The sequence below is a fragment of the Alligator sinensis genome, unplaced genomic scaffold, assembly GCF_000455745.1.
Source record: "Alligator sinensis unplaced genomic scaffold, ASM45574v1 scaffold667_1, whole genome shotgun sequence".
Lineage (NCBI taxonomy): Eukaryota > Metazoa > Chordata > Crocodylia > Alligatoridae > Alligator > Alligator sinensis.
In genome coordinates, this window is record NW_005842636.1 from 300,600 (window position 1) to 323,466 (window position 22,867).

General features: G+C 45.7%; 1 protein-coding gene across 1 annotated transcript in view; it reads left to right on the forward strand.

The window, feature by feature from the left end:
• Positions 1–22,867, forward strand: part of C7 (complement C7) — a 54,409-nt gene that overhangs the window by 15,439 nt on the left and 16,103 nt on the right. The window contains exons 7-14 of the mRNA XM_006033462.3: positions 1,736–1,870; positions 5,285–5,528; positions 6,596–6,709; positions 13,159–13,325; positions 15,281–15,509; positions 17,785–17,956; positions 18,236–18,323; positions 22,119–22,251. Of these exons, the coding sequence (XP_006033524.1) occupies positions 1,736–1,870; positions 5,285–5,528; positions 6,596–6,709; positions 13,159–13,325; positions 15,281–15,509; positions 17,785–17,956; positions 18,236–18,323; positions 22,119–22,251 (1,282 nt within the window). The remainder of the gene's footprint in view (positions 1–1,735; positions 1,871–5,284; positions 5,529–6,595; positions 6,710–13,158; positions 13,326–15,280; positions 15,510–17,784; positions 17,957–18,235; positions 18,324–22,118; positions 22,252–22,867) is intronic.

Sequence of the window (22,867 nt, forward strand, 5' to 3'; positions counted from 1 at the left end):
CGCCCCCACAATCCCCCTCCCAGTGCCACTGCCACCCACCCTGAATGCAGCCCAGCCCAGCCCTCACCGGGAAGAGCCCAGCATGGCCCCAGCCCCAGTCCGCCCTGCCCCACCCCACACACAGATCCGGGGGCACACACCCCCCATGCCCTCCCAGGCGAGCAGTGGGAACCGCCAGACAAGCAACTTGCCCCCCACATATGGCTCAGTCCTGCACCCTGCCCTAGCTGGGCAGCCCCAGCCCCACTCCCACCTCCCACAACAAGGGACCTAGTTGCTCTCCACATGGCCAGGCTGCACTCCTGGCTGCCCATGTGCTGCACTGCAGCTGCACACATGCATGTGGAGTTCTACGTACCTCCTAGCACTCTTTTAAGTATTCCTGGGGGTACGCGTACCCCCTGTTGACAACCACTGGTTTAAAATTATATCACTAAAAGGATGAGTCCTGCTCTCTCAGTGACACTTCGATCTGTCCTTAGTGGTGTGATTCACAAGTGACTTATGCATGGGGAATTCCTGTGCTCCTGCTGCTAAGATTTAGATGCCCAGCTAGAGAAGGGGGATTCACAAACTTGAGTGAGGCACCTAACTTAGAATACTACCTTTGCAATAAACCAGAGACTACCACTGAGAAACAAGCCCTGTCCCCTCACTCTCACTCTTCATGCTAAAAAAAATGCTATGTGGGTACTGTTGGTACTGCATCAGACCCCCTCTACACATTATGCCATGATTAATATGTCCAAGTATTCAAACAACTGGGGATAGTGGCCACTTCTATATAACGTAGTCTGGTGGTTAGAGCACTTAACCAGGAAATAGGAGATCTGGGTTTAATTTGCCTAAGGGGATTAATCCCACCTCTCCCACTTTCCAGGGGAGTATCCCCTTGCCCCTAATAATGAACTTGGTTTCCAATACATGTAATAATTTATAATTGTATGTTATCCAACTTTATCCAATGCAACATGCATAAGCAGCCCCAAGATCAAAGACCAGAACCCAGGACTCCCTCCCAGCCAAGTATCCTCATCACTGGCCTGCTGCATCACATTACCTTTTGCTTTTTCTCTCAGAGCCCATGATGCTTTCATACTGAGTTGCACAGTGGTCCAGTCTTTGAAGGAGGGATACTAAGAACTTTCATTTTACCATAGCAGTTAGGAGATGCTAGGTAACCCAGCTCCGTCTCCCACACACCATTCACAGACAAGTACTCTCACAATTAGCTTTTATACAGAATCTCACCACTGTCTCCTACTTGAGCTGTGTTTTTCAATGAAAGCAGGTGTCAATGCTGAACTCACTACTGACAGGCATACTTGAAAGTATGCCTATGAGCTCAGGACTCCCAAACAGGCTTAAGTGGGACATGTGCATCCAGAGACCAATGTCAGTCAATATGCAACACATCTGAACCCACACAGTAGCTGAACTTCAGGTGTCTCAGTCAGGTTTTAGATATAAAGGAGGTCTTCAGCTCTTAAACAGATTTGGTAGGGTTTCTGTGAAACTGTGCCTAAATTCTGCTGAAGTCCCTTTGTAAATATCATCTAAAATGCACCATTGCGCAGTAATTGTATGTGTCATATGATGTTTAATGTTTCCTGTTTGTACAAATTTACTTGAAGCAGTCTTTCTGGACTCTGTGCCAGTAATATACATTTCTTTGTTTGTTTCTATAACCCTCATAAGCAAAGATTAACAAAGAACTGCATTCTTCTTGTCCTAGGTGAAAATTCAGAATGATTTTAGCTATGAGTTTTTTGATAGCAAATGGTCTTATATGAAACACAAGGAAGTGTCTGTAACATCTAATCATGGACATCGCTATCATCTGGACACAAGTAATACTATTGAAACAAAGGTATTTATAAACCAGCACCCTACTTTATACATTTTCCATGTGAGATTGCACTATTATTTTTAATGCTGTTTAATGATTAATTTTAAACATTTCTAGACAAAGTTCTGCTATTTTGGGTAAATATATAGATAAAGATTTTGCTCATTTTACTGAGATGTCACTGCTCTGGGCTAAAGCTGTTTTTCTCCTTTTAAGAGTTTATTGGCTGTGTTTGCATTTGAAAAATTTACACTGGCTTCATTTCCTAATTGAATAATATTCCTGATGTTATTACTTTTCTTTTAAATAGTTCATTCAGATATCCTTTTCTCCTTGTTTTTATATTATTAATATTACATTCTTCAGTATTTTGGGGCAAGGGAATTTTAAAATAAAGTAAAGCTAGCCTTGCCTCCCATTATAAAACCATATTTCAGGATTGAATTGTGCTAAGAATTACTCTTCTATGAGGCAGGCCATGGTGCCTCTACGTTGCCTAAAAATCATAGAATGAGAAGTAGAGCTGGAGGGGACCTCCAGAGGCCATCTGGTCCAACCCCCTGCCTGAGGTAGGATCATCCCTATCTAAACCATCCTATACAATCCATCATCTAAATTCTACATAAGACTACTGTCAACCCTGACACGACATGGACCTAACTGTCAATATAGCCTCAAGAGATCCCAGGTAGATGGCTATGCCCGCCACTACAGAGGAAGGGAAAACCCCACAGTCCTTACCAATCTGACCATGGGGTAAAATTCCTTCTTGAACTCAAATCCAGTAGGAGCATTGGCACACCCCAGTCAAAGCTTCCAACCTTGGCTGCAGCCAAAACCCAGTGCCTCTGGGAAGGCTTAAAAACACCCTGACACATGTAGTAGAATGGGGGAGGTGGCTGGGGGCAATTAGCAAGGCCCAGAAGCATGGGAAATAAAAATAAAAGTGTTAAACAAGAAAACTTCTTCAAATGACTGATTTGTGAGGTAATAACTAAATAATCTTGGGCTAAATAATGAAGATGTTTATTAGTTCATAACCTTATTGCTAGCAAGATGCTAGAGAACACTCTTACGTTATTTCAAGAAATTGTCTACTTATTACATACATTGAGACTTACACCAATTAAGTTAAAACATGTTTATTTGTTAATTGAGGAAAGCAGCTGAGAAGCTGTGGTGGCCATACTTACTGTGGAAACCTCAGTGATGAATTCTGATACAGTGTCTCAGGGGGACAGGAGCAGCTGACACAGAAAATGGTGTGCCAGACTGGTACATAATGCGAATAGAGTTTCTGGTACCCCATGTCTGTCTCAAGCAGGCCTCCATTAATCAGTTTCTGTTGTGCTGTGAATGCCTGGAAACCACTATTAGCTTTCATGTGGGAACCTTCATTTGCCATTTGGTCCTTTTCCTAGTTTCTTGGGAGATGGAGAAGGAAGAAGATTTCTTCAATTAAAAACTAAAAGAACTCCCCTATACACAACAGACATGTTTTTCTACCTTCCATTCTATTCAGAAATGAGAAGAAAGGAAAGCACAAAAGCCTGAATGCACTCTTGTCAGGGGAACTAGATAACGTCCATCTGTGACTTCTGAAAAAACTGGCACATGAAATCACAGGTCTGGTAACAATCCTACAAGTTGGGGATAATACCATACAATTGGAGGAGGATAGTGTAGGGGAAAAAAGTAAAAGTAATCATGGCAGCTGTTGTTTTATTCATCTGACCTCAAAGATATGCAAGGAAAGAGCAAATCAATGGAAATCGTGATGCAAAGTAGTCTGTTTTCTAAAGTTAGATTGTGCCATACTCATCTTTTTTTAATCGGCTAATTGATTTCCTGTATTAAGGAAATGTAGTAGATCTCATCTATCTGCAGCAGGGGTGGGGAAAATGTGGCCCGCAGGCCGGATGCAGCCCACCAAGCCATTCTATCTGGCCCACAGGGCCCCTAAAAAATTTAGAAAATTAATATTTATCTGGCCCAGCTGCCTGTCATGTGGCCCCTGATGGCTTCCCAAAACTCCGTAAGCAGCCCTCTGCCTGAAATAATTGCCCGCCCCGATCTGGAGATTAGTAAACCTTTTGATTTAGTGAGACAGAAAATTATTAGTTGAGATGGAGAAGATGCTCTTCATACAAAATTGTAAAATGAGTAAGAAACCAGCTAAGAGATGATGAAAATATGTACTTCAGAAAGGAAAATGTATCAGGCTAGCAGAATTCCACAAAGACCAGTCTTTAGATGATTTTACTTAATATCTTCATGAACGTTTTTGGCACAAAAAGCAGCACCATGGTGATAAACTTTGCTGATGATAACGTAACATTAGAAAGTATCACCCATAAAGAGAAAACCTGAGATATCATAAAGGAAGAATAGGATGAGCTTAAATATTGGAGTAATAGAAAGGGATCATATTAAATACTGCAAAGCACACAACCTTGAATTCAGGGACCAGCAATAACAATTTTTGCTGTCAACTGGCAGCTCATTGGTGGGAAATAACTGAGCAGAAGACTTGGGTTGATTAGTTGATTACAGAAGGACTCTGAACCATTAATGTGAGGTGGACAAAAAAAAAGCAAATGTGATCCTCAAATGTGTCAGTGAAGATATTTCCAATAGAAATAGGCAAGTATTAATGCCATTGTACAATGCAGTTTGGAGACTCCATCTCGAATACTGCATACCAATTGGTAACTAGTGGGTAGGAAAGAGAATCTCAAAATGGATCAGGTACAGAGAAATGCTCCTGGGATGATCAAGGGAATGGAGTGCCTTCTATGCAAGGAGACTAGAAGAGCTTGGCTTGTTTAGTTTAGGAAAGTGAAGAAAGAGAAAACTTAAAATGGTCTCTATAAGCACATCATGGGGCTTACACCAGAAAGAAGAACTATTTAAACTAAAGGATCAGCTTGCCACAAGACCAGACTGGTATAAACTGGACATGGATATATTTACACTGGAAATTAAATGAAGGTTTCAAGTTACCATAGGAGAGAGACTTTAGAACAGTCTTCCAATTGGAGTAGTAGAGACAAACAAATCCCCAATTATTTTTAATATGGTGCTTGATCAGTTTATGAAAGGGATTGTATGACTTGGGACAGCAGGGACCGAATGTACTTCCCAGTCCCACAATTTTTCAGAAAACAAACAAAAAAGAAATCCTGCCTTTTAAAGAAGTACACAAACCTGTCACAGGATCCAAATGCAGTGAGTTCTACAGGAAGGAGTGAATCAGAATGCAGAGGTTTCATATGGAATGGTTGTCCTCTCCCTCTCCTCCTCCTCCGCCCCAAAAAAGCAACAAAAAACCCAACACCTATTGTTCAGCAGCCAGTAAAACATCTCTATATTTGACTGGCAGAATCCATTCAATACATATATTGCTGTTTGACAATTCTTTTTTTATCCCCATAGAGTAAGCACTTGATGGTCATTGACAATAATGTGGAAGTTGCTCAATTCATTAATAACCGTCCAGAATTTCTCACTCTTGCGGAAGCATTCTGGAAAGAGCTTGCCAACCTTCCTGCTGCGTATGAACACAATGCATACCGAAGGCTAATTGAACAGTTTGGGACTCATTTCCTGCACTCTGGATCTCTGGGAGGACATTACAAAGTTATATTTTACATGGATACTAATAAAATGAAACAAGGAGGTATAGTACTAAAGGATCACTTACAAGAAACAAAAGGAATGTAAAAGCAAAAACCCCCTACCTTTTCCCCACTCCAACCTGTCCCTATTCAATTCTTATTAATACAAAGCTAGAGGTGCACTGAAGCCACAACATTTAGAGTCTGGATTTTGAACACTCAAAGTTCTAGGACGTTTGGACCCGAGGTCTTAATTCAACCCATTATAAATTTAAAGGACCATTTGCAAACTTTGGATCCTAGTCCTGGTTCTGATTTCAAGCAACCCTAAAATTCAGGTCCCTGGCAACATTACATTTATCACTGAACACATTAATTGTGTGATGAATTGTAATATGCTGCATGTTAAGGCAATTTATCACACAAATGGCAAATGACAAACTAGTGGGAAAAAATGGTGAACCAGCCACAACGATATTCCTTGTTAAATATGGAACATCTTGTGACTGGTTTGTATCATGCTTCAATTTGAATTTGTGGCATGTTATACTCAGAGTGATAGCTATTGGCTGGGTTTTCTAGCATCCCCAGGTGCATTGTTCCCTACCCTTGCTCCCCACCTTGCCCAGTCCCAGCAAAAGTAAAGTGAGCTTCTGGCAGCATTGCCTCAGCTCCCCTAGCTAGCAGGTGCCCAAAATGCAAATTTGTATGTTGTTTTTCCCCCACAGGGCAGCCTGCCCTTAGTATGTCAAGCCAGACACACTGGGCCATATTTGTATCATGTAACAATATTCCTCAGTCTCCATCATGCAGGGGTCAGAGGACAAATCTGCACCGATGATGCTACTCAAAGACAACAAGTGATGGAGGAAAAATGGGTGGCAAGAGAAAAGGAATGCATGAGAAAAAAATATCTACCAACTGTGTCATCCAGATCTCTGCTCACATCCCTAGACATTGCTCCTGGCTACTAGTAGCCCTCAGTGCAGGACCTGTTTTTTTAAGTACTCCGTACGGCAAAAAGCTATCGGAAAAAATGTGTCAGTTGTTCTTCCCCTAAGGAAGGCCTTCAAGTCAAGGAAATTAACTCCCACCATTCTGTAAGCTTAATGGTTCTGTTTCCTTCCAGGTTTGAGCAAAACCGATATGTACAAATGTACTACATCAGGCTGGAGTTTCTTCTTTATAAAAAAGAAAAAGACTGAGTGCTCAAAACTAGATGAATTGTTAAAGTCGTCTTCAGGTAAGCAATTCCCTGGCCCAGAAATTCCTCATGTTGCAAGTTGGACCAGAATGGGTTACACTTGGAAATTCAAAAACAAAACAAAAAAACCCATACCACACAAAGGGCTTTTTGATATAGCAGAACCCTTTCTTTCTGAATAGAAATATGGAGAATGTACTTATATAAAAAGATTTCAGATGTTTGAAATCTTTTCCTAAGTGTAAGGATAGTTATGTATTGGAATAAGGTTACTTCATTTTTAAAAGGTTAGACACACCTCTCAGGAATGGTTTGTATATAGTTTCATAGTCTGTAGGGTCGGAAGGGACCTAAGCAGATCATCAAGTCTGACCCCCTGCCATGGCAGGAAAAAGTACTGGGGTCAAGTGACCCCAGCAAGGTGTTCATCTAGCCTACTCTTAAAGACCCCCAGGGTAGAAGCCAGCACCACTTCGCTTAGAAGTTCGTTCCAGGTCCTAGCCGCCCTGACAGTGAAGTAGCGCCTCCTGATGTCTAGTCTGAATCTGCCCTCTGCCAGCTTGTGACCGTTATTTCTAATCACTCCTGGTAGTGCTCGGGGGAACAGGGACTTCCCCCAATGCCTGCTGGTCCCCTCTGACTAGTTTGTAAATGGCCACTAGATCCCCCCTCAGCCTTCTCTTGTGGAGGCTGAACAGGTTCAGGTCCCGTAGCCTCTCCTTGTAGGGCCTGCCCTGCTGCCCCCTGATCAGGTGAGTGGCCCTCCTCTGAACCCTCTCAATGCTGTCCACATCCCTCCTGAAGTGCGGCGGCCAGAACTGGACACAGTATTCCAACTGTACTGCATCCAATTCTGGGCTCCACAATTCAAGAAGGATGTGGAGAAGCTTGAGAGAGTCCAGAAGAGAGCCATGTGCATGATCAGAGGGCAAGAGAATATGCCTTATGATGAGAGGCTGAGAGCCATGGGATTCTTCAGCCTGGAAAAGCGCAGGCTCGGGGGGACCTGGTGGCTGCTTATAAGTACATAAGCGATGTACATCAGGACCTGGGAGAATGTCTGTTCACCAAAGCGGCCCAAGAAAAACAAGGACCAACAGTCATAATCTCCTCCAACACCATTTTAGTATGGACATAAGAAAAAATTTCTTTACTGTCTGAGCCCCTAAGACCTGGAATAGACTCATTCCAGAAGTGGTGTAGACACCTACTCTGGACTCATTCTAGAAATGCTTGGATGCTTATCTTGCTGGGATCCTTTGACCCTAGTTGGCTTCCTGCCCTGGGGCAGGGGGCTGGACTTGATGATCTTTGAGGTCCCTTCCAACCCTAACGTCTATGAAATCTATGAACTGCGGCCTGACCAGTGTCACATAGAGGGGGAGGATCACCTCCTTGGACCTGCTTGAGATGCATCTGGATGCATGACAAAGTACAGTTGGCCTTCCTGACTGCATCCCCACACTGTTGGCCCATTTTCATGTTGGCATCAATAATTACTCCCAAGATCCTTTTCTGCCTCTGCACTGGCAAGAAGGGAATTCCCCAGCCTGTAGGTATGCTGCTGGTTCTTCCCCCCCAGGTGCAGTATCTTGCACATGTCAGCGTTGAAACCCATCCTGTTCTCATCCGCCCACCCCTGTAACCTGTCTAGGTCCAATTGCAGCCTATTCCTCCCTTCTAGGGTGCCCACATCCCCCCACATCTTAGTGTCATCTGCGAATTTGAACAGGGTGCTTTTTATCCCCTTGTCCAAGTCACTGATGAAGATGTTGAACAGCGTGGGTGTGAGGACCAAGCCCTGTGGAACCCCATTGCCCACATCCCTCCAGGTCGAATAGGATCCGTCCACCACCACTCTCTGGGTCTAACCCTCCAGCGAGTTAGTGACCCAATTGACTATGTAGGTGTTGATGCCACAGTCCCCTAGTTTTTTAATGAGAATGGGGTGAGAGACAGTGTCGAAGGCCTTCCTAAAGTCCAGAAATACTATGTCCACTGCTACACCTGCATCTAAGGATTTTGTGACCTGGTCATAGAAGGCCACCGGTTGGCCACAGAAGGCCACAAGTTGTTCTTACCCTGGGATATGAGGATGGACTAGTCATTCTGTCATATTCCCATCCATCCTTATTTTCTATGATTCTATAAGATGGATTGAATTTCCAATTTAACTTGTGTTCATTTGGGGGACATAATTCTGATACCATATAGAACAGAACCTGGGAAATAAGCCACAACAGTTACCAAAATTGTGAAAACTTGCAGAAGGAGCTGTGAGAAAAAGTAACAACAAATGCAAAGGCTCATATCATGAAGCCAAATCCTGGGAAGTGCTGCACACTAAAGCTGATAAATGCTTGGAATCTCTTAGGAGAGCAGTTTTATTGAGGCTAATTTTTTTGGTAATTTGTGGATAGGCCAATTATTCTCAACCTTTTTGGAGGCACTCCTCAGAAAATGACAGCTCTTAGTTTTCATTCATTTTCTGACTACAGAAAAACTATAGAGTAATTCTTCTGCTGCAAACATCTCAGAAAGACCACAACAGGGCAGAATGCTTTTAACACTGGATTCCTACTTGAAATCTCTGGGTTTATCTTGTGAATCATGTTTGCATACCTAACAGGATTGACACTGCATGGCACTCTGTGGCATCCTTGAAGGGATCTCAGGGTACCCCAGAGTGCTGTAACATGCTGGTTGGGAATCAATGAGATAGGCATTTTTTCACATCCCCGCAGTCATATTCCACATAGTTGCCATGTGTACATCTACATCTCTCTCTCTTTCACCCTTCATCCTATCCATCCTTGGGGGTCTTTAAGAGGAGGCTAGATATGCACCTGGCTAGGGTTGTCTGACCCTAGCACTCTTTCCTACCCAGGGCAGGGGGGTCGGACTCAATGATCTGCTAAGGTCCCTTCTGACCCAAACATCTATGAATCCTGTTTTATGTTTCCTTTCCTTATTGGTCCGTTTTTGTCTTTTCATTTAAAGCTTGCTTCTTTCCTCATTAAACAGCTACATGGCTGTGTAACAGGGGGCCTTCTCCGGGCCGATTTGCCATTGGCCCGCCCACCTGTTTTTGGGCCAACTGCCCACTTTCTCGTTTGCCATGCCTTGATGATATAATTAGGATATTAATTAGGCAGGAGGCTGCCTATTTCTTGCCCCAATGCCAGGAGGCACTATCTGCGGCTCTGTTCCTCCCCTACACCGCAGCCCAAGCCTCGCAGTGGCATCCATTGTTCTTATCATCACTGGCCCCAAACTAGGCCCAAGAATCCTTCAGTCCAGACTCCTACAAGATCCCTCCACTCAGCTGGCCTACTCCACCGTCATTCTGGGCTGCCTAGTTCCCTGAACTATTTCCCCTCTCAGGCCACACAGGTCCCGGCCTCACCTCTAAGGCCAGTTGGAAACCCCAGGCCCTCAGCTCTGGGTGTCCCTTGTGGTGGGCCCCTGGCCCTTCTGATCACTCTGTTCCAGGCCCCAGCATTGACCAGTCGAGGGTACTCTAAGTCAGGCCTCTAAGCCTCTAGCCCCACTCTCTCTCCTAGGTCCACCTTCTGGCCCCTACTAGGGGATAACCCACCCAGTAGTGGGAGCTGGGTTTATTAAGGCACCCCGACCCACCTTTCACCAGGGTGGTAACTGGCCTGGTATTTCCTGGGGAATCCCACGCCACTGGGAGCCCCACCAGACCACCCACTCCTGGCAGGGTGCAGTTTTAGGTCATGCCCAGGACCAGGAGTCTCCAAACCATCCCCTACAGCTCCTGCCCTTACCTCCGGGATGTTGCATGCAGCCTTGCAGCCAGGCGATGTTTCTGCCTGGCCTGCCAGTAGCAAACTGCTCTGTTTATATAGACAGCCAGAGATCTAAAATGGCCGGCAGCATCTCTGGCTGCTTGGCTGAACCCTTAAAGTGGCAGGCACCAACAGTGCCCTGCCACAGGGTGTTTCAGGTGGTTTTGTGAGGGAATGGACACAGGCTTTGACCGCTCAACTCTGTTTTACAAGTGCGGACTCAAGATGTCTGGGTGGGGAACCTCCTCTCTGATCAGTTATTCAGGAGCTTCTCTGGAAGTCATTATAAAGCAGGAATAAAGACACACCTGACTTCTATTTTAGTTGGGAAACACTATTTCAGGATTTGACCCAGTGTTACCGTTTTAGGATATATTATAGATTTCATAGACATTAGGGCTGGAAGGGACCTCAGAAGATCAGAGTCCAGCCCCCTGACCAAAGGGCAGGAAGTCAGCTGGGGTCAAAGGAACCCAACAAGATAAATGTCCAAATGTCTCTTAAAGGAGTTCAGAGTAGGTGCTTGCACCACCTCTGAAGGCAGTCTGTACCAGGCCTTTGGGGCTTGGACAATAAAAAAGTTCTTCCTTATGTCCAGCCTGAAACAATCTTGGAGGAGTTTGTGACTGTTTGACCTTGTCATCCCTTGGGGCGCTCTGGTGAACAGGCATTCCCCCAGATCCTGATGTATGCCCTTTATATACTTATAGGCAGCCACCAGACCCCCCTGAGCCTGTGATTTTTCAGGTTGAAGAGTCCCATGGCTCTCAGCCTCTCATCGTAAGGCCTGTTCTTCTGCCCTCTGATCATGCACATGGCTCTCCTCTGGAATCTCTCAAGCTTCTCCACATCCTTTTTAAATTGTGGAGCCCAGAATTGGATGCAGTACTCCAGCTGTGGCCTCACTAAGGCCAAACATAGTGGGAGGATGACATCCTAGGATTTGCCTGAGAAGCATCTATGGCTGTAAGCCAGAGTTTTGCTCGCTTTACCAGCTGTGACATCACATTGGTGGCTCATATTCATCTTGTGGTCAATCATGACCCCCAAGTCCCTTTTGGCCATGGTGCTAGCAAGCCGAGCCTATTAGCATGCTGCGGGGTTCCCTCCCCCCCCCCCCCCAAGGGGCAGTACCTTGCCTTTTTTGTGGTTAGGTTCTCATCCGCCCATTTTCTGAGCCTGCTGAGGTTGGCCTGGATCACCATCCTATCCTCAGGTGTGAATGCTCTACCCCAAAGTTTGGTGTCATCGGCGAACTTGACCAGTGCTTCTGACACCAATGTATACATCATTAATAAAGATGTTAAAGAGTATAGGCCCAAGGACGGAGCCTTGGGGGACCCCACTGGTCACGGCGCACCACAATGATTTACTTCCGTCTATTACCACTCTCTGGGTCTGACCTTGGAGCCAATTCCCCAGCTCTTGGGCTGTGATGTAGCCAAAGCCACAGTTGGACAATTTTTCCATGAGGAGACCATGGGACACCAGATCAAAAGCTTTTTAAAATCCAGATATATGACATCAATCTCTTCTCTCTTGATGAGATGAGATTGGTCAGGCAAGACCTACCCACAACAAACCCATGCTAGCTATCCCTCAGGATGTTGCCATCAGCCAGCTTGTCAAGAATAATCTCTTTGATCATTTTTTCCCCAAGATCTTCCCTGGGATAGAGGTCAGGCCCTTGCGGTGAGGTGTGTGGCCATCCACATTGTGCCTCTGGCAGTCCGGATACTGCTGTGACTACCTATTGTAGGGCTCACTGGCAGGGCCTCAGGCCCTCCCGCTCACCCTCCTGCACAAACTCCCATGCTAACTTGAATGCTGGGCCTAGAAGCGTACCTGTTTGCATGTCCTGTTTACGAGGCTCCAGGAACATGGCTTCCTGGAGGGCTGAGCGAAGTAGGAGCCAGGGGGGGCATGACCCTCCTTGGCTCCACTTAGCTGCTCCACAGCTGGGCTACATCCCTCCCACCACAGGCCTCTGCTTACCTCCAGGTAGGCCGGGGCTCATTGGCATCCTGGGCTCCACTTGGGGGGTCCTGGGGGTCCCTGGGCTCACGGGGGCGCAACAGGCTTCCGTCCGTGAGTCTTTTGCCAAAGCTGGAGACTGAATGCGGCTTCTGCCATTGCCAGGCCCTTTTTAAACTATGCGCATGTGCAGAAGGGCCCAGTGGTGCTGAGCCATTCTTGGGGGTCCCTCCCCGCACCAAAGGAGGGGACAGGTAAGTGACCCCCCCTTCCCCATCTCATGTACTGGGTGTCTCCAATTGCATGGCTCCCTGGGGGGCTGGGTCAAGTAGGAACCTGGGGTGTGTGACCCTCCTTGGCTCCACTCAGCTGCCCCACAGCTGGGCTACTTCCCTCCTACCATGGGCCCTTACTTACCTTGGGTAGGTTGGGACTCATCAGGGGTCCTGGGGTCCACTTGGGGGGTCCTGGTGGTCCCTGGGCTCATGGGGGTGCAATGGGCCCCCACCCATGAGTCTCTCATTGGAGTCGGGGACTGAATGTGGCTTCTGCATATGTGATCTATGGCTGAGATTTCTATGCTGATGAGCCCTTTAATTCTTTCCTAGAACAGTTATTTACACATAATGAGGAATTCCTATTTTCATTCAAAAAAAATCACAGTGCTTCTGTCTTTTGTATTTCTGATCCTGGAATATATAGGAAGCACTAATAATCGGATTCAAGGTGAGCCTTATGTAGAGGGAGGAAGTCCATCTGCTGTTGCCAGTCTCAGTTTTCTAGACTTGGATAATCCTGCTGGAAATAGTGAGAGATATTCCCAGTGGGCCAGATCAGTGAAATATTATCCCAGAGTAATTAAACAAAAGGTAAGATGTTGCTTTATTTTGCTAAAGAAGGTAGCTTCCTCTAAGTTGGGGACATAATCAAATTAGATAGGTTAAGCAGCTCCAGCTGTATGTGGAAACAATTTTCTATTCAGGTTGTTTTATAAAACTAAGTTAAGACAACTGCACACTGGAAACAAGGTAATTCCAGTTAAGGATAAAGGTCTAGATCCCTGCAGACAAAGCTCTGTGTCCATATCATCATGCTGAAATATCAAGGATAGTATGAAACAGAAGGGAGACTCCTGCCAGCAAGCTGAGTGAGTCAGTGCAAGCTCTAGGGCTAGGGACAGACATTACACATAAATTGGTTTAAGTGATCAGAAACTGGTTTAAACCTATAACAGAACAGATGTTCAGTGCACATAAAACAGTTTGAAAATGGCTGAAACTGGTTTGAGATAAATCTGGTTGACTGTAGTATCAGACTTAATTGATTTGGCTCAAACCGGTTTATGCAATGTCTGTCCCAGACCCCATGCTGGTTTAAGATAAACCAGACTCCCCCAGCATCCCGGCCTGCTCTTTGGGCTGGGCAGCGCTTTGTGTTCCACAGCAGAGTTGACTACTCTCTTCTGCTCCCTGGCTGGAGCACTCGCAGAGACCGCAGGCACAGTAGGGTCTGCCTAGCTTCCTCCTAACCTACCTCCCCCTTACTGTTCAAGCTGGAATCCCCCCTCCGATCTCCCACAGCACAAACCCCAGCCCCATGGACCCTAGGCATGTGGTGTGCTAGCTATTAATGCCAAGAGGTGTCTGCGTGTATGTGTGTCTCCAATTTCACTGGGACAGAAAGACAGAGCAGTGACCGCTTATGGCTTTTTGGGGCTAATCAACAGGGCAGCTGGTAAGTAATTTAAGAAGAGTTTAAACTAATGGAGAGAGGCTATTGTTTTGCTGATGGGGTGATAAACACTGTTATCAACTCCCCGCTGGCTTGCTTGACTGTCAGTTTGCTGCAGACAGTATAAAGAAGCAGGAAGAGGGAGATTGCATTGCACACCACAGTTGCCCTCAGAGTGCTAGCCTGGGGCTGGAGTCTGGCAATACTCCCGCCCCTTGAGCAGACAGCGGAAAAAAGCCTGGGATGGTGCAGACAGACCTCCCTAATCCGAGGTCCTGCGAGGGCCTGGCTACACCACGTACCCCTTAGCTCAGCACTCTAGAGGGGAAGGGAGGGCTGCTGTAGTGCCCCTTAGCTTCTAGTCTGAGCCACTGCAGGCATGTGCCTGAATTTCCGCAGTCCAGAGTGAATGTCTGTCTGGTTACAAGCTGGTTCAGCCTAGCCAGATTAGACTAATTTGCAAAGATTGAATCATTTCAGACTCAGGCTTTTTGAATGTATGCCCCTAGCCCAGAAGCATAGGATTGTGGAAGGTGCTATCAAAATACCTGTAATAAAATTGGCAGACAAGGTTCCTTGGGTGAATTTGATATCTTTTATTAGACCATATCAAATTCACCCAAGGAACCTTGTCTGCCTATGTCCTTAGACCAACACAGCTACAACCTACACCCCTGTAATAAAATTGATCGTTGTAAAATTAATTTAATACATGATATTTAAATATCCAGCTTCTTAGACTGGGACTAGTTCAAGTGTGAACTTTTGCTAGTGCAGTTTTTAAATATGTTATGGCAGGCTTCTGACACAGCCATGGTGGAACTATTTGTAAACAGCTGAGCTGAAAGGAACATTAACAAATGTTAGAGCTGACTTTGATTGTGGCTGAAATCTAATGATTGTTGCTACTACAGACTGATAAAAACTTCAACTTTACAAGCCAGATCCAGGTCCACGATAATATGTGTCACATACTCAACTATCATAGAACCATAGATGATGTTGTACAATGTGTATAACTGTATTGGTATCTTGTATAACGTGTTATTTAAAAAAAGGTATTCCCTGAAAATGGTGTATATTTTGCATATAGCTAACACCACTATATGAGCTGGTAAAGGAAGTGCCCTGTGCCTCAGTCAAAAGGTATTATTTGAAACAAGCCATTGAAGAGTACCTGGCTGAAAATGATCCCTGCAAATGTCAGCCATGTCAAAATGGTGGTGAACCAGCTGTCATAGGAACTCAGTGCCTTTGTTTCTGCAAACCTTATACTTTTGGAGCAGCTTGTGAACTGGGAACACTTTTACAAGACCAGCCAGGTAAGCACTCATTTGCTTTTAGATTTCACAAGTTTAAAGAGTACTTTTCTGCTTTTGCAGAGATACTCTCAGTGCTGTTGCTCAGCTCAGATGTGCAGCTGATACTGGGTACTAACAACACGTGAAGGACAGGTCAAGGTGACTACTGTGGGCATCCAGCTGACAAAAGAAAAGAGATTAATGAGGTGGGACTTTGCTCTCTCCTAGGCTTTGGGTCTGTACACCACCTTGCTCCAATATAACAGATAGAAATACAACTTTTCACTACAGCAGATTAACATTTCTCATATTTTTTTTTTTTTTATGTTTCTGTTTCACAGAGTATAAAACTGGCCATTTGTCATTCTGGTGATTTTTGGAGTGAAGAAGGAAAACAATATATATTTTTGAAATGTATTTCTCCCTTTCTTCCCCCCCACTAAATGGCACAGGCAATAACTGTGAAATTCTGGGTCAAGATACAGTTTGCAGTGTGACTGTCTGATACTCTTAGAACCAAAAATCTTTATTCAGGGATAGATTGGTTAAGGTAAAACCCTGAACTCCCAAACTGATTCCCACCACCCTATACATGTGCTGCATTCTCAGGGGGTGCTCCCTAATAGCTCTCAACTAGTAGTTGTTTCTCCTCCCTGCTCATATGTGACATTTCTTTAACTGCAGGATGTAAGTAGTGTAAAAGTCTTGGTTGCTGGCAAACTTGAAGAGGAGGTTAACCTACTGACCTGAACATAGCATGTGGGGACAAGTACTCCTGAGGTTTAATTGTGGCTCTGACACCGACTGGGAACATCAAGTCAATGCAGCCAGCACTTTCAAATGAGATGCCTTAAGTTAGTCACTTAAATGAGTAGGCAGACCATCAAAAGTATGAAGCATGCTACCAGAAGCATAATGTGCTTCCTGAGTACCTTGGGCAGCAGTAACCCACAGCACAGCACCATGGGCTACACTTCCAATGTCTCAGTGTCAAGGTTTGTAGAGCTGTGCAAAGCTTTGGGTGGCAATTCAATTTGGAGGAGATTCGGCCCTATTTGGTGGCTGAATCCGATTTGAATCCGGGCACCAATTTAAAGGTCAGAATCAATTCAAAACTCTGAATCTTCGGAAAAGATTGAGATTTGATGATTTGGACAGTCCCTGGTGGCTGCAGCAGGGAGCTGCAGCCAGACTCCAAGCTGGTACGTACTGGGGTGGAGGCAGGGGGGGCTGGGGGAGGAGGGAGAGGACCATGGAGAGACCCCTGCCAGCCCCCCACCCATGGCTGCCCCACCCACCTGAGTTCCCAGTGCTTTAAAGAAAAGCCCCGGTGCTCACTGGGTGCTGCCGGGTGTGTGGGGGGTGATCCCTGATGCCCCCCACTACCCCATGCTGCATGGGGGGCTATGTCATGAGCCCTCCTGACCTCCACCTGCTCTTCCAGCCCCACTATGACTGCCCTGCCTGCTCCAGCTCCTGGCCCTTTAAAAAAAAAAAAGCCATGGGGCAGCAGGGATCACCCCCACACGGGCAGGAGCGGTGATTGCAGGGCTTTTCTCATTTTTTTTTTCTTAAAGAGTCAGAGCTGGCCCAGGCAAGGCACCCATGGGGGGCCTGGGAGAGTGGGAGGGGTTCAGAGGGCTTGTGCAGAGCCCCCCACAGTGTGGAGCAGTGGGAGGCAGCAGGGATCACCTCCCCACCCAGCAGCACTCAGTGAGCTAAGGCTTTTTTTTCCAAAGAGCCAGGAGATGAGGCAGGTGGGGCAGCCATTGCCAGGCTGGGGTGGGGGATGGGCCTGACTGACTTGGAGATTCAGCAGCAGCTGAATCTCCGAATCAGATTTGGCCGAATCAATTCGGGACAGTGATTCAAATCACCAAATTGAATCAATGTCCCATGAATCTGCCGAATTCAAAGTGAATACTAGCCGCTTCACACAGGCCTACAGGTTTGGTGTCCCAGTTACCCCTGCTTTGTTATACTACAGCGTGCCACAGATTCCCATGATTTTAATGTCACTTGGTCAGTATTTTTTTTTGGGTGAGGGGTAGCAGAACAATTTACATGCTTAAATATGCAGAGCTACCCTGTGGAATTATGCCAGTGCAAGAGCAACGAGTGAGAGGAGAGTTTGGGCTTGAGGCACTGAGACCTGGGATTCAGTTCCAGTCATGGGTTGGACTCATCATTAGCTCTGGCTGCTTCTCACTCCTTTTACCAGTACTAACAGCTATTGAGAATGCAACAGAGTACCCAGTGGACTCCTCCAATGTGAACTCTCTCTAAAATTATACAGGAGTCATCGATGGAAAGTGGAATTGCTGGTCCTCTTGGACCTCTTGCTCAGGAGGAAGGAAGTCAAGGAGTCGAACCTGTAATAATCCACCCCCTAGTGGGGGTGGAAAGTCCTGCATTGGTGAACAGCATGAAAGCAAACAGTGCGAAGATGACGAGCTCCAACATTTTCGGTAAGTGGATAGGAAGTGTTTGGGTGTGAATACAGAGTGGGAGATCATGATTTTGATTTGAAGTAATGTACAATCTGCTGAATTCAGGCAGCAATTCATGGTCTTTGACTTACGACTTACAACGTTATTTCAAAAGCTTTGAATTGGAAAAAAAAAGGGTAAAACCAGTAAGTTTGAAGTCATCTTACTTTTACTGTAGCCTAACTGCAGCTTTTTGGAAGCTATGACTAAAACCTCAAGCTTAGAGAAAATAATAATGACCTTCACTTTTGTTTATAGCTTGATTGAACCCCACTGCTTTGATATGTCCGTGATGCCTACAGAATCCTGCTCGCAACCACCTTCCTTAGAAAATGGATTTGTTCAAGTAGGTTATATAGTAAATCTCTTTAGATCTATGTTCTGATTCTAGCTGCAGTCAATAGACTCATAGGATTTGTCTTAAGTTTAAATCCAAAAATGATATATGAAGACCTCCTCTGAACCTTCTTCCAAGAACAAGTTTACAAGTTAGCCAAGGTTCTGTGTTATTAGAACAGCAACAATCTCTCTGTTTTTATCTGTCATAGTGTGTAAGTGCTGCAACAGATCTGGACCTCACTGTGCTAGTCTTAGTCTACAGTAAGAGAATGTCCATTTGTAACAGGGAGCCAGAGGGATCCTGTTACTTGAAGGAACAAGTAATAGCAGGGAGGTCCCCAGGTTGGGAGGAAGACTGCTCGTGAAGGGCTGGCTGCAAGGAAAGAGAGCACCAGGGACTGGTTGCGAGCACCCAGCAGTAGGACGACGGCAGAGTCCTGTTGAAATAAAAAAGACACTGCTGTGGCAGCCAAAGTAACAACAGTAAGCTGCCCATTAGAATCAGAGATAGACAGCTGTGCCAAGGCTAATATGCCACCTCACTCAAAGAAGGCAGGGCTTGAGATACATATAAACCCAGGGCTTGAGCCAGAGTGGGCAGTCTGGTCCTGCAGGGAGCAGAGAGAGGAACTTCTGAGAAGGATGGCTAGAGGAGAGGGACTGCCTGGCACTTGAGCTGCCCTGGGGACTGCAAGTAAGAGATTTACAGCTTTGCAGGCAGTAGGACCCAGAGTGGGGGCATTTTAATTATAGCCAGTGTACTTATATTTCTGGTTAAGCTTTATACTGGTGAACCAGATGTGACTGTAAGGGGTGATGAAGAGACTAGAGGGGCACCTGAGGGCACACTGAGGTTTAGTCCACAGAGGGCGCACTGTGACTTAGCCACAGGGGAGTGCCTGAGTGGCACACCTTGCACACATTGGTGGCCAGGGAGCATGTGTGGTTTTGGAGCCCTGTCAGGGGCCAGAGCTCAAGATTAGGCAGGCAGAAAGAGAGAAGGGCAGGGAGAGGGGCAAAACCATGCCCAGAGGCCCACAGACCAAGAGGGCGCAGGACAGGGGCTGGAGCCCAAAAGTCAGGTCCAGTGCAGTGGATCTAGGCTGAGAGGGACCCAGCCAGATTAAAGGGGCTAAAGCTGGGAAGGGGGAAGCCCAAATAAGGGCATGGGGGCCCAAGAAGGCCTGAAGTGATAACTGGTAACAGCCACAAGGCATGGATGTACATGTAGGAGCAGGAGGCCACAAATAACTCTTAAGGTAAAAGGTGCCCTGCAGGGGGAACAGACAGGCTAGGAAGGCCCACCTAGTACCTGAGGGGCAGGACTGGGACCAGTGGGGTCTAGGAGGGACCTGCTGGCTGATGGACAGATGAAGGCTTGATCTGGGACTCCAAGGTAGCCTCTCTTCTCCTTCCCCCCTCCCCCCACAACTAACTATTTACATGAAAGCATGGCAGGTGGGAGAAAAAGAAAGGTACCTACAGAGCCCAGAACAGAGCAGAAGCCACACGGCCACTGGTGGGTGTCATGGCTGCCCCTGGGACCCAAGCCTGCTGTACCATGCCACAAGGAGTTTATAATATAAAGCAGAGAAGACAGGAAAAGAATGCAAGGAGAAAGAGACACAGAGAAATGACACTATTGCCTAAGTCCCACAGAAAGTTAGAGGTAGAACTAAGAGCAGAATCTAGGGCCCAATGCACATATCCACGGGCATGGCAAGATGCACAATTTTGGAATCAGGAATCAGCTCCCAATTGCACCATTACTACTAGCCACAAAATTACTACACATTTTGTAAAATAATTTTGTGTCTTATTTCCCATTTTATCACACTATTAGTACCCCAGCCACATGTTCAGACAACTATCTAAAATGGGATTAACAGGTAACATCTGCCAGGGGCCTAGGCCTTCTAACTCAATTTAGTGCCCTATGCATTAAGCTACACTGGGTGCATCTATACATGCTATTAATGCAACTGAATAAACTCCAGCACAGTTCGTACCCAAGTTTATTGCTCCCAGGTGCCATGTTTACACATGCACCCAGATCCACAGCATGTTGAGCTAGTTTGGAGCAGCCTTGGCTGAGAGGGTCAGCCTGGGGCTGCTCTGACCTGGGTCAATGTGCTGCAGAGGGGCTTTGCTGAGGCATAAGGGTGCTTCAGTGCAGGACTAGCCAGCAGGCAGCCCCATCACTGAAGCACCCTTCTGTCCCAGTCTCTACATGCGAGTTGTAGTGCACTAAATAACACCAACACAAGATAGTACTTGAGTTGACAAGTACTAACCTATGGTGGTGTTTATTAGTTTAGTGTGGCCTAATAGGGCCACATGCATAGATGCGGAGACTTTATTGCAGAGCTAATTCGGCAACTCTGCAGTACATTTCATGTAGCTGTGCCACAGTCTCCATTCCCAGTGGGACTATGCACAAACACAGGTGCCAAACTACCTGCTGTTGCAAGACTGGGTCCAACACCATTGAAGAAATATAAAATCCTTAATTGGTAAACCAATTTTGTTTGTATATCTAAAATAGAATCCATTGCCCAGGGCCGGTGCGTAGGAGGTGCACGCGGGTGCATGTGCACCCCCAAGCGTGGAGATGCACCCCCTACAAAAAGGCACTGCTGACACTGTTGGCCACGCCTGCGGGTGGTTGCCACTCACCACCCTGCTGCCGATACTGCCGGCGGCATCTGTGGGTAGTCTGCGATTCCCACTGGCCGCCACTGACAACTGTGGGTAGTCACTTAGCCAGTGCTCACCACTCTCCTCCCACCACCAACAGTACCACTAGCATCTGCGGGAGCTCCCCCACTTACTGCCACTGCCCTCCCGCTGCCGCCGTATGCCCCCAGCTGCTGGGGGCATGCGTCGTTCATGCCATTGCCTAATCCTAAAGCCTTTACTTTACCAATACTACCGACCTGACAGAGTTGGGGGGATTTGGCCCCAATTTATATTGAAATTTAGAGGATTATTTAATTCCAAAATCTCACTTCTCCTATCTTCCACACAAAGCAGTGGGGCCAAAGAACCTGAATCATGTTACGATCAATCTTTTGCCATTTATAGAAGGGACAGCATGATAGATTAAGAAATATTGGTTCAACAATCAGTTGGTTCCGTGTTAATAATTTGCAGCTCCTACATTGGGGGATAGAGGAGACTTTTCCAGCAATGCAAAAATACTTGGCAGTCCCAGGTTTTGGGCATTTTGCTGGTCACCTGCAGTGGCAAGGAAGGATTTTTTTTCCTCCTCACTCATGAATCCTTCTGGTTTGCACTTGTAGGTGTTCCTCAGATTGGGCTCAGTGACCCAGGCAACCCATTCCAAATGTATGTGCCTAACTTCATGCTCATTCATTCATTGAATAATGACAAAACATCCTGTGTTTGCCAATATAGTTCTCAGATCTTCTTGGAAGTCCAAAACATTTGGGATATAGGATGGAAAGGCACCTCCTGGGTCATTGAATGCATTTCCTTGCTATTGTAGACATCCCATGATATTCTATTCATAAAATTAGTCAATCTCTATCTTTAAATTAGTTCAGGTTTTTAACCCCACACTGATTCTACTGGAAGACTGTTGTAGAACCTCAATGTATGGATCATGAGATGCCTTCTAATTTGTAGTATACATTTATTTAGAGTCGGCTTATTTGCATTTGTTCTTGTGCACACATTTTCCTTTTAGCTTAAGTAGCATCAACACCAGTTCAATATTTTTGGCATTTCTTACATATCTCTCACTACAGATCTAAAGATTCCATTATTCATTTTCTTTCAGGATGCTGAAAACTCATATCCTGTTGGGAGAAGTGTTGTTTATGCCTGCAGAGATGGATACGCCCTTGTCGGTGACCCTGCTGCTAAGTGTGGCGAAGATTTAAAGTGGCACACTGGGAACAGGCGATGCCAGAGTAGGTTTAAACTGGTTTTCATTGAAAACTACTATTTTAGAGTTGACTTTTGAACCCTAGTAAAGCTTTGTCCTACAGTTGCATCCTTCTAGCTCTCAAGACAGAATCAGACTTAAATTGCTTTTTTCTCTTCTTGAATGAAGAAACTGTCATAATGGAATGTACAATTGGTCCCTAAAGTCTGGATGGGAGGAAATCAAAGACTGAAAACAGTCTCACAACGCATCTAGCCAAATTCATATTATACTAGAATGGTAATTTTGTCCTGGCCGTCTCTGGCAATTAGTCTATATTCTGGAGAATAGGGATTGTAAGCCCTTGTGATTTTCATCAAGGTAACTGAATGGCTATTCAATTTATATAGGAGTGAAGTGCTCTGAAGTCCTCCTTCATATCCCCCTTCTAGAAGTGGAGAATGAATTAAGAGATAAACTCTCGTAATATACAAGTTAACACCTGCATAATACTCCTGAGGTAGAAGTATACCTGGACAATGCACATAGGAGTAGATGGTTAATTTCTTACAGAATGACATTTTGCAATCAATTTAGTCTTGGATCGGTGATTAAGACTTGCCATAACTAGCCTACGTACATTATCAACCACGCTATGTAGA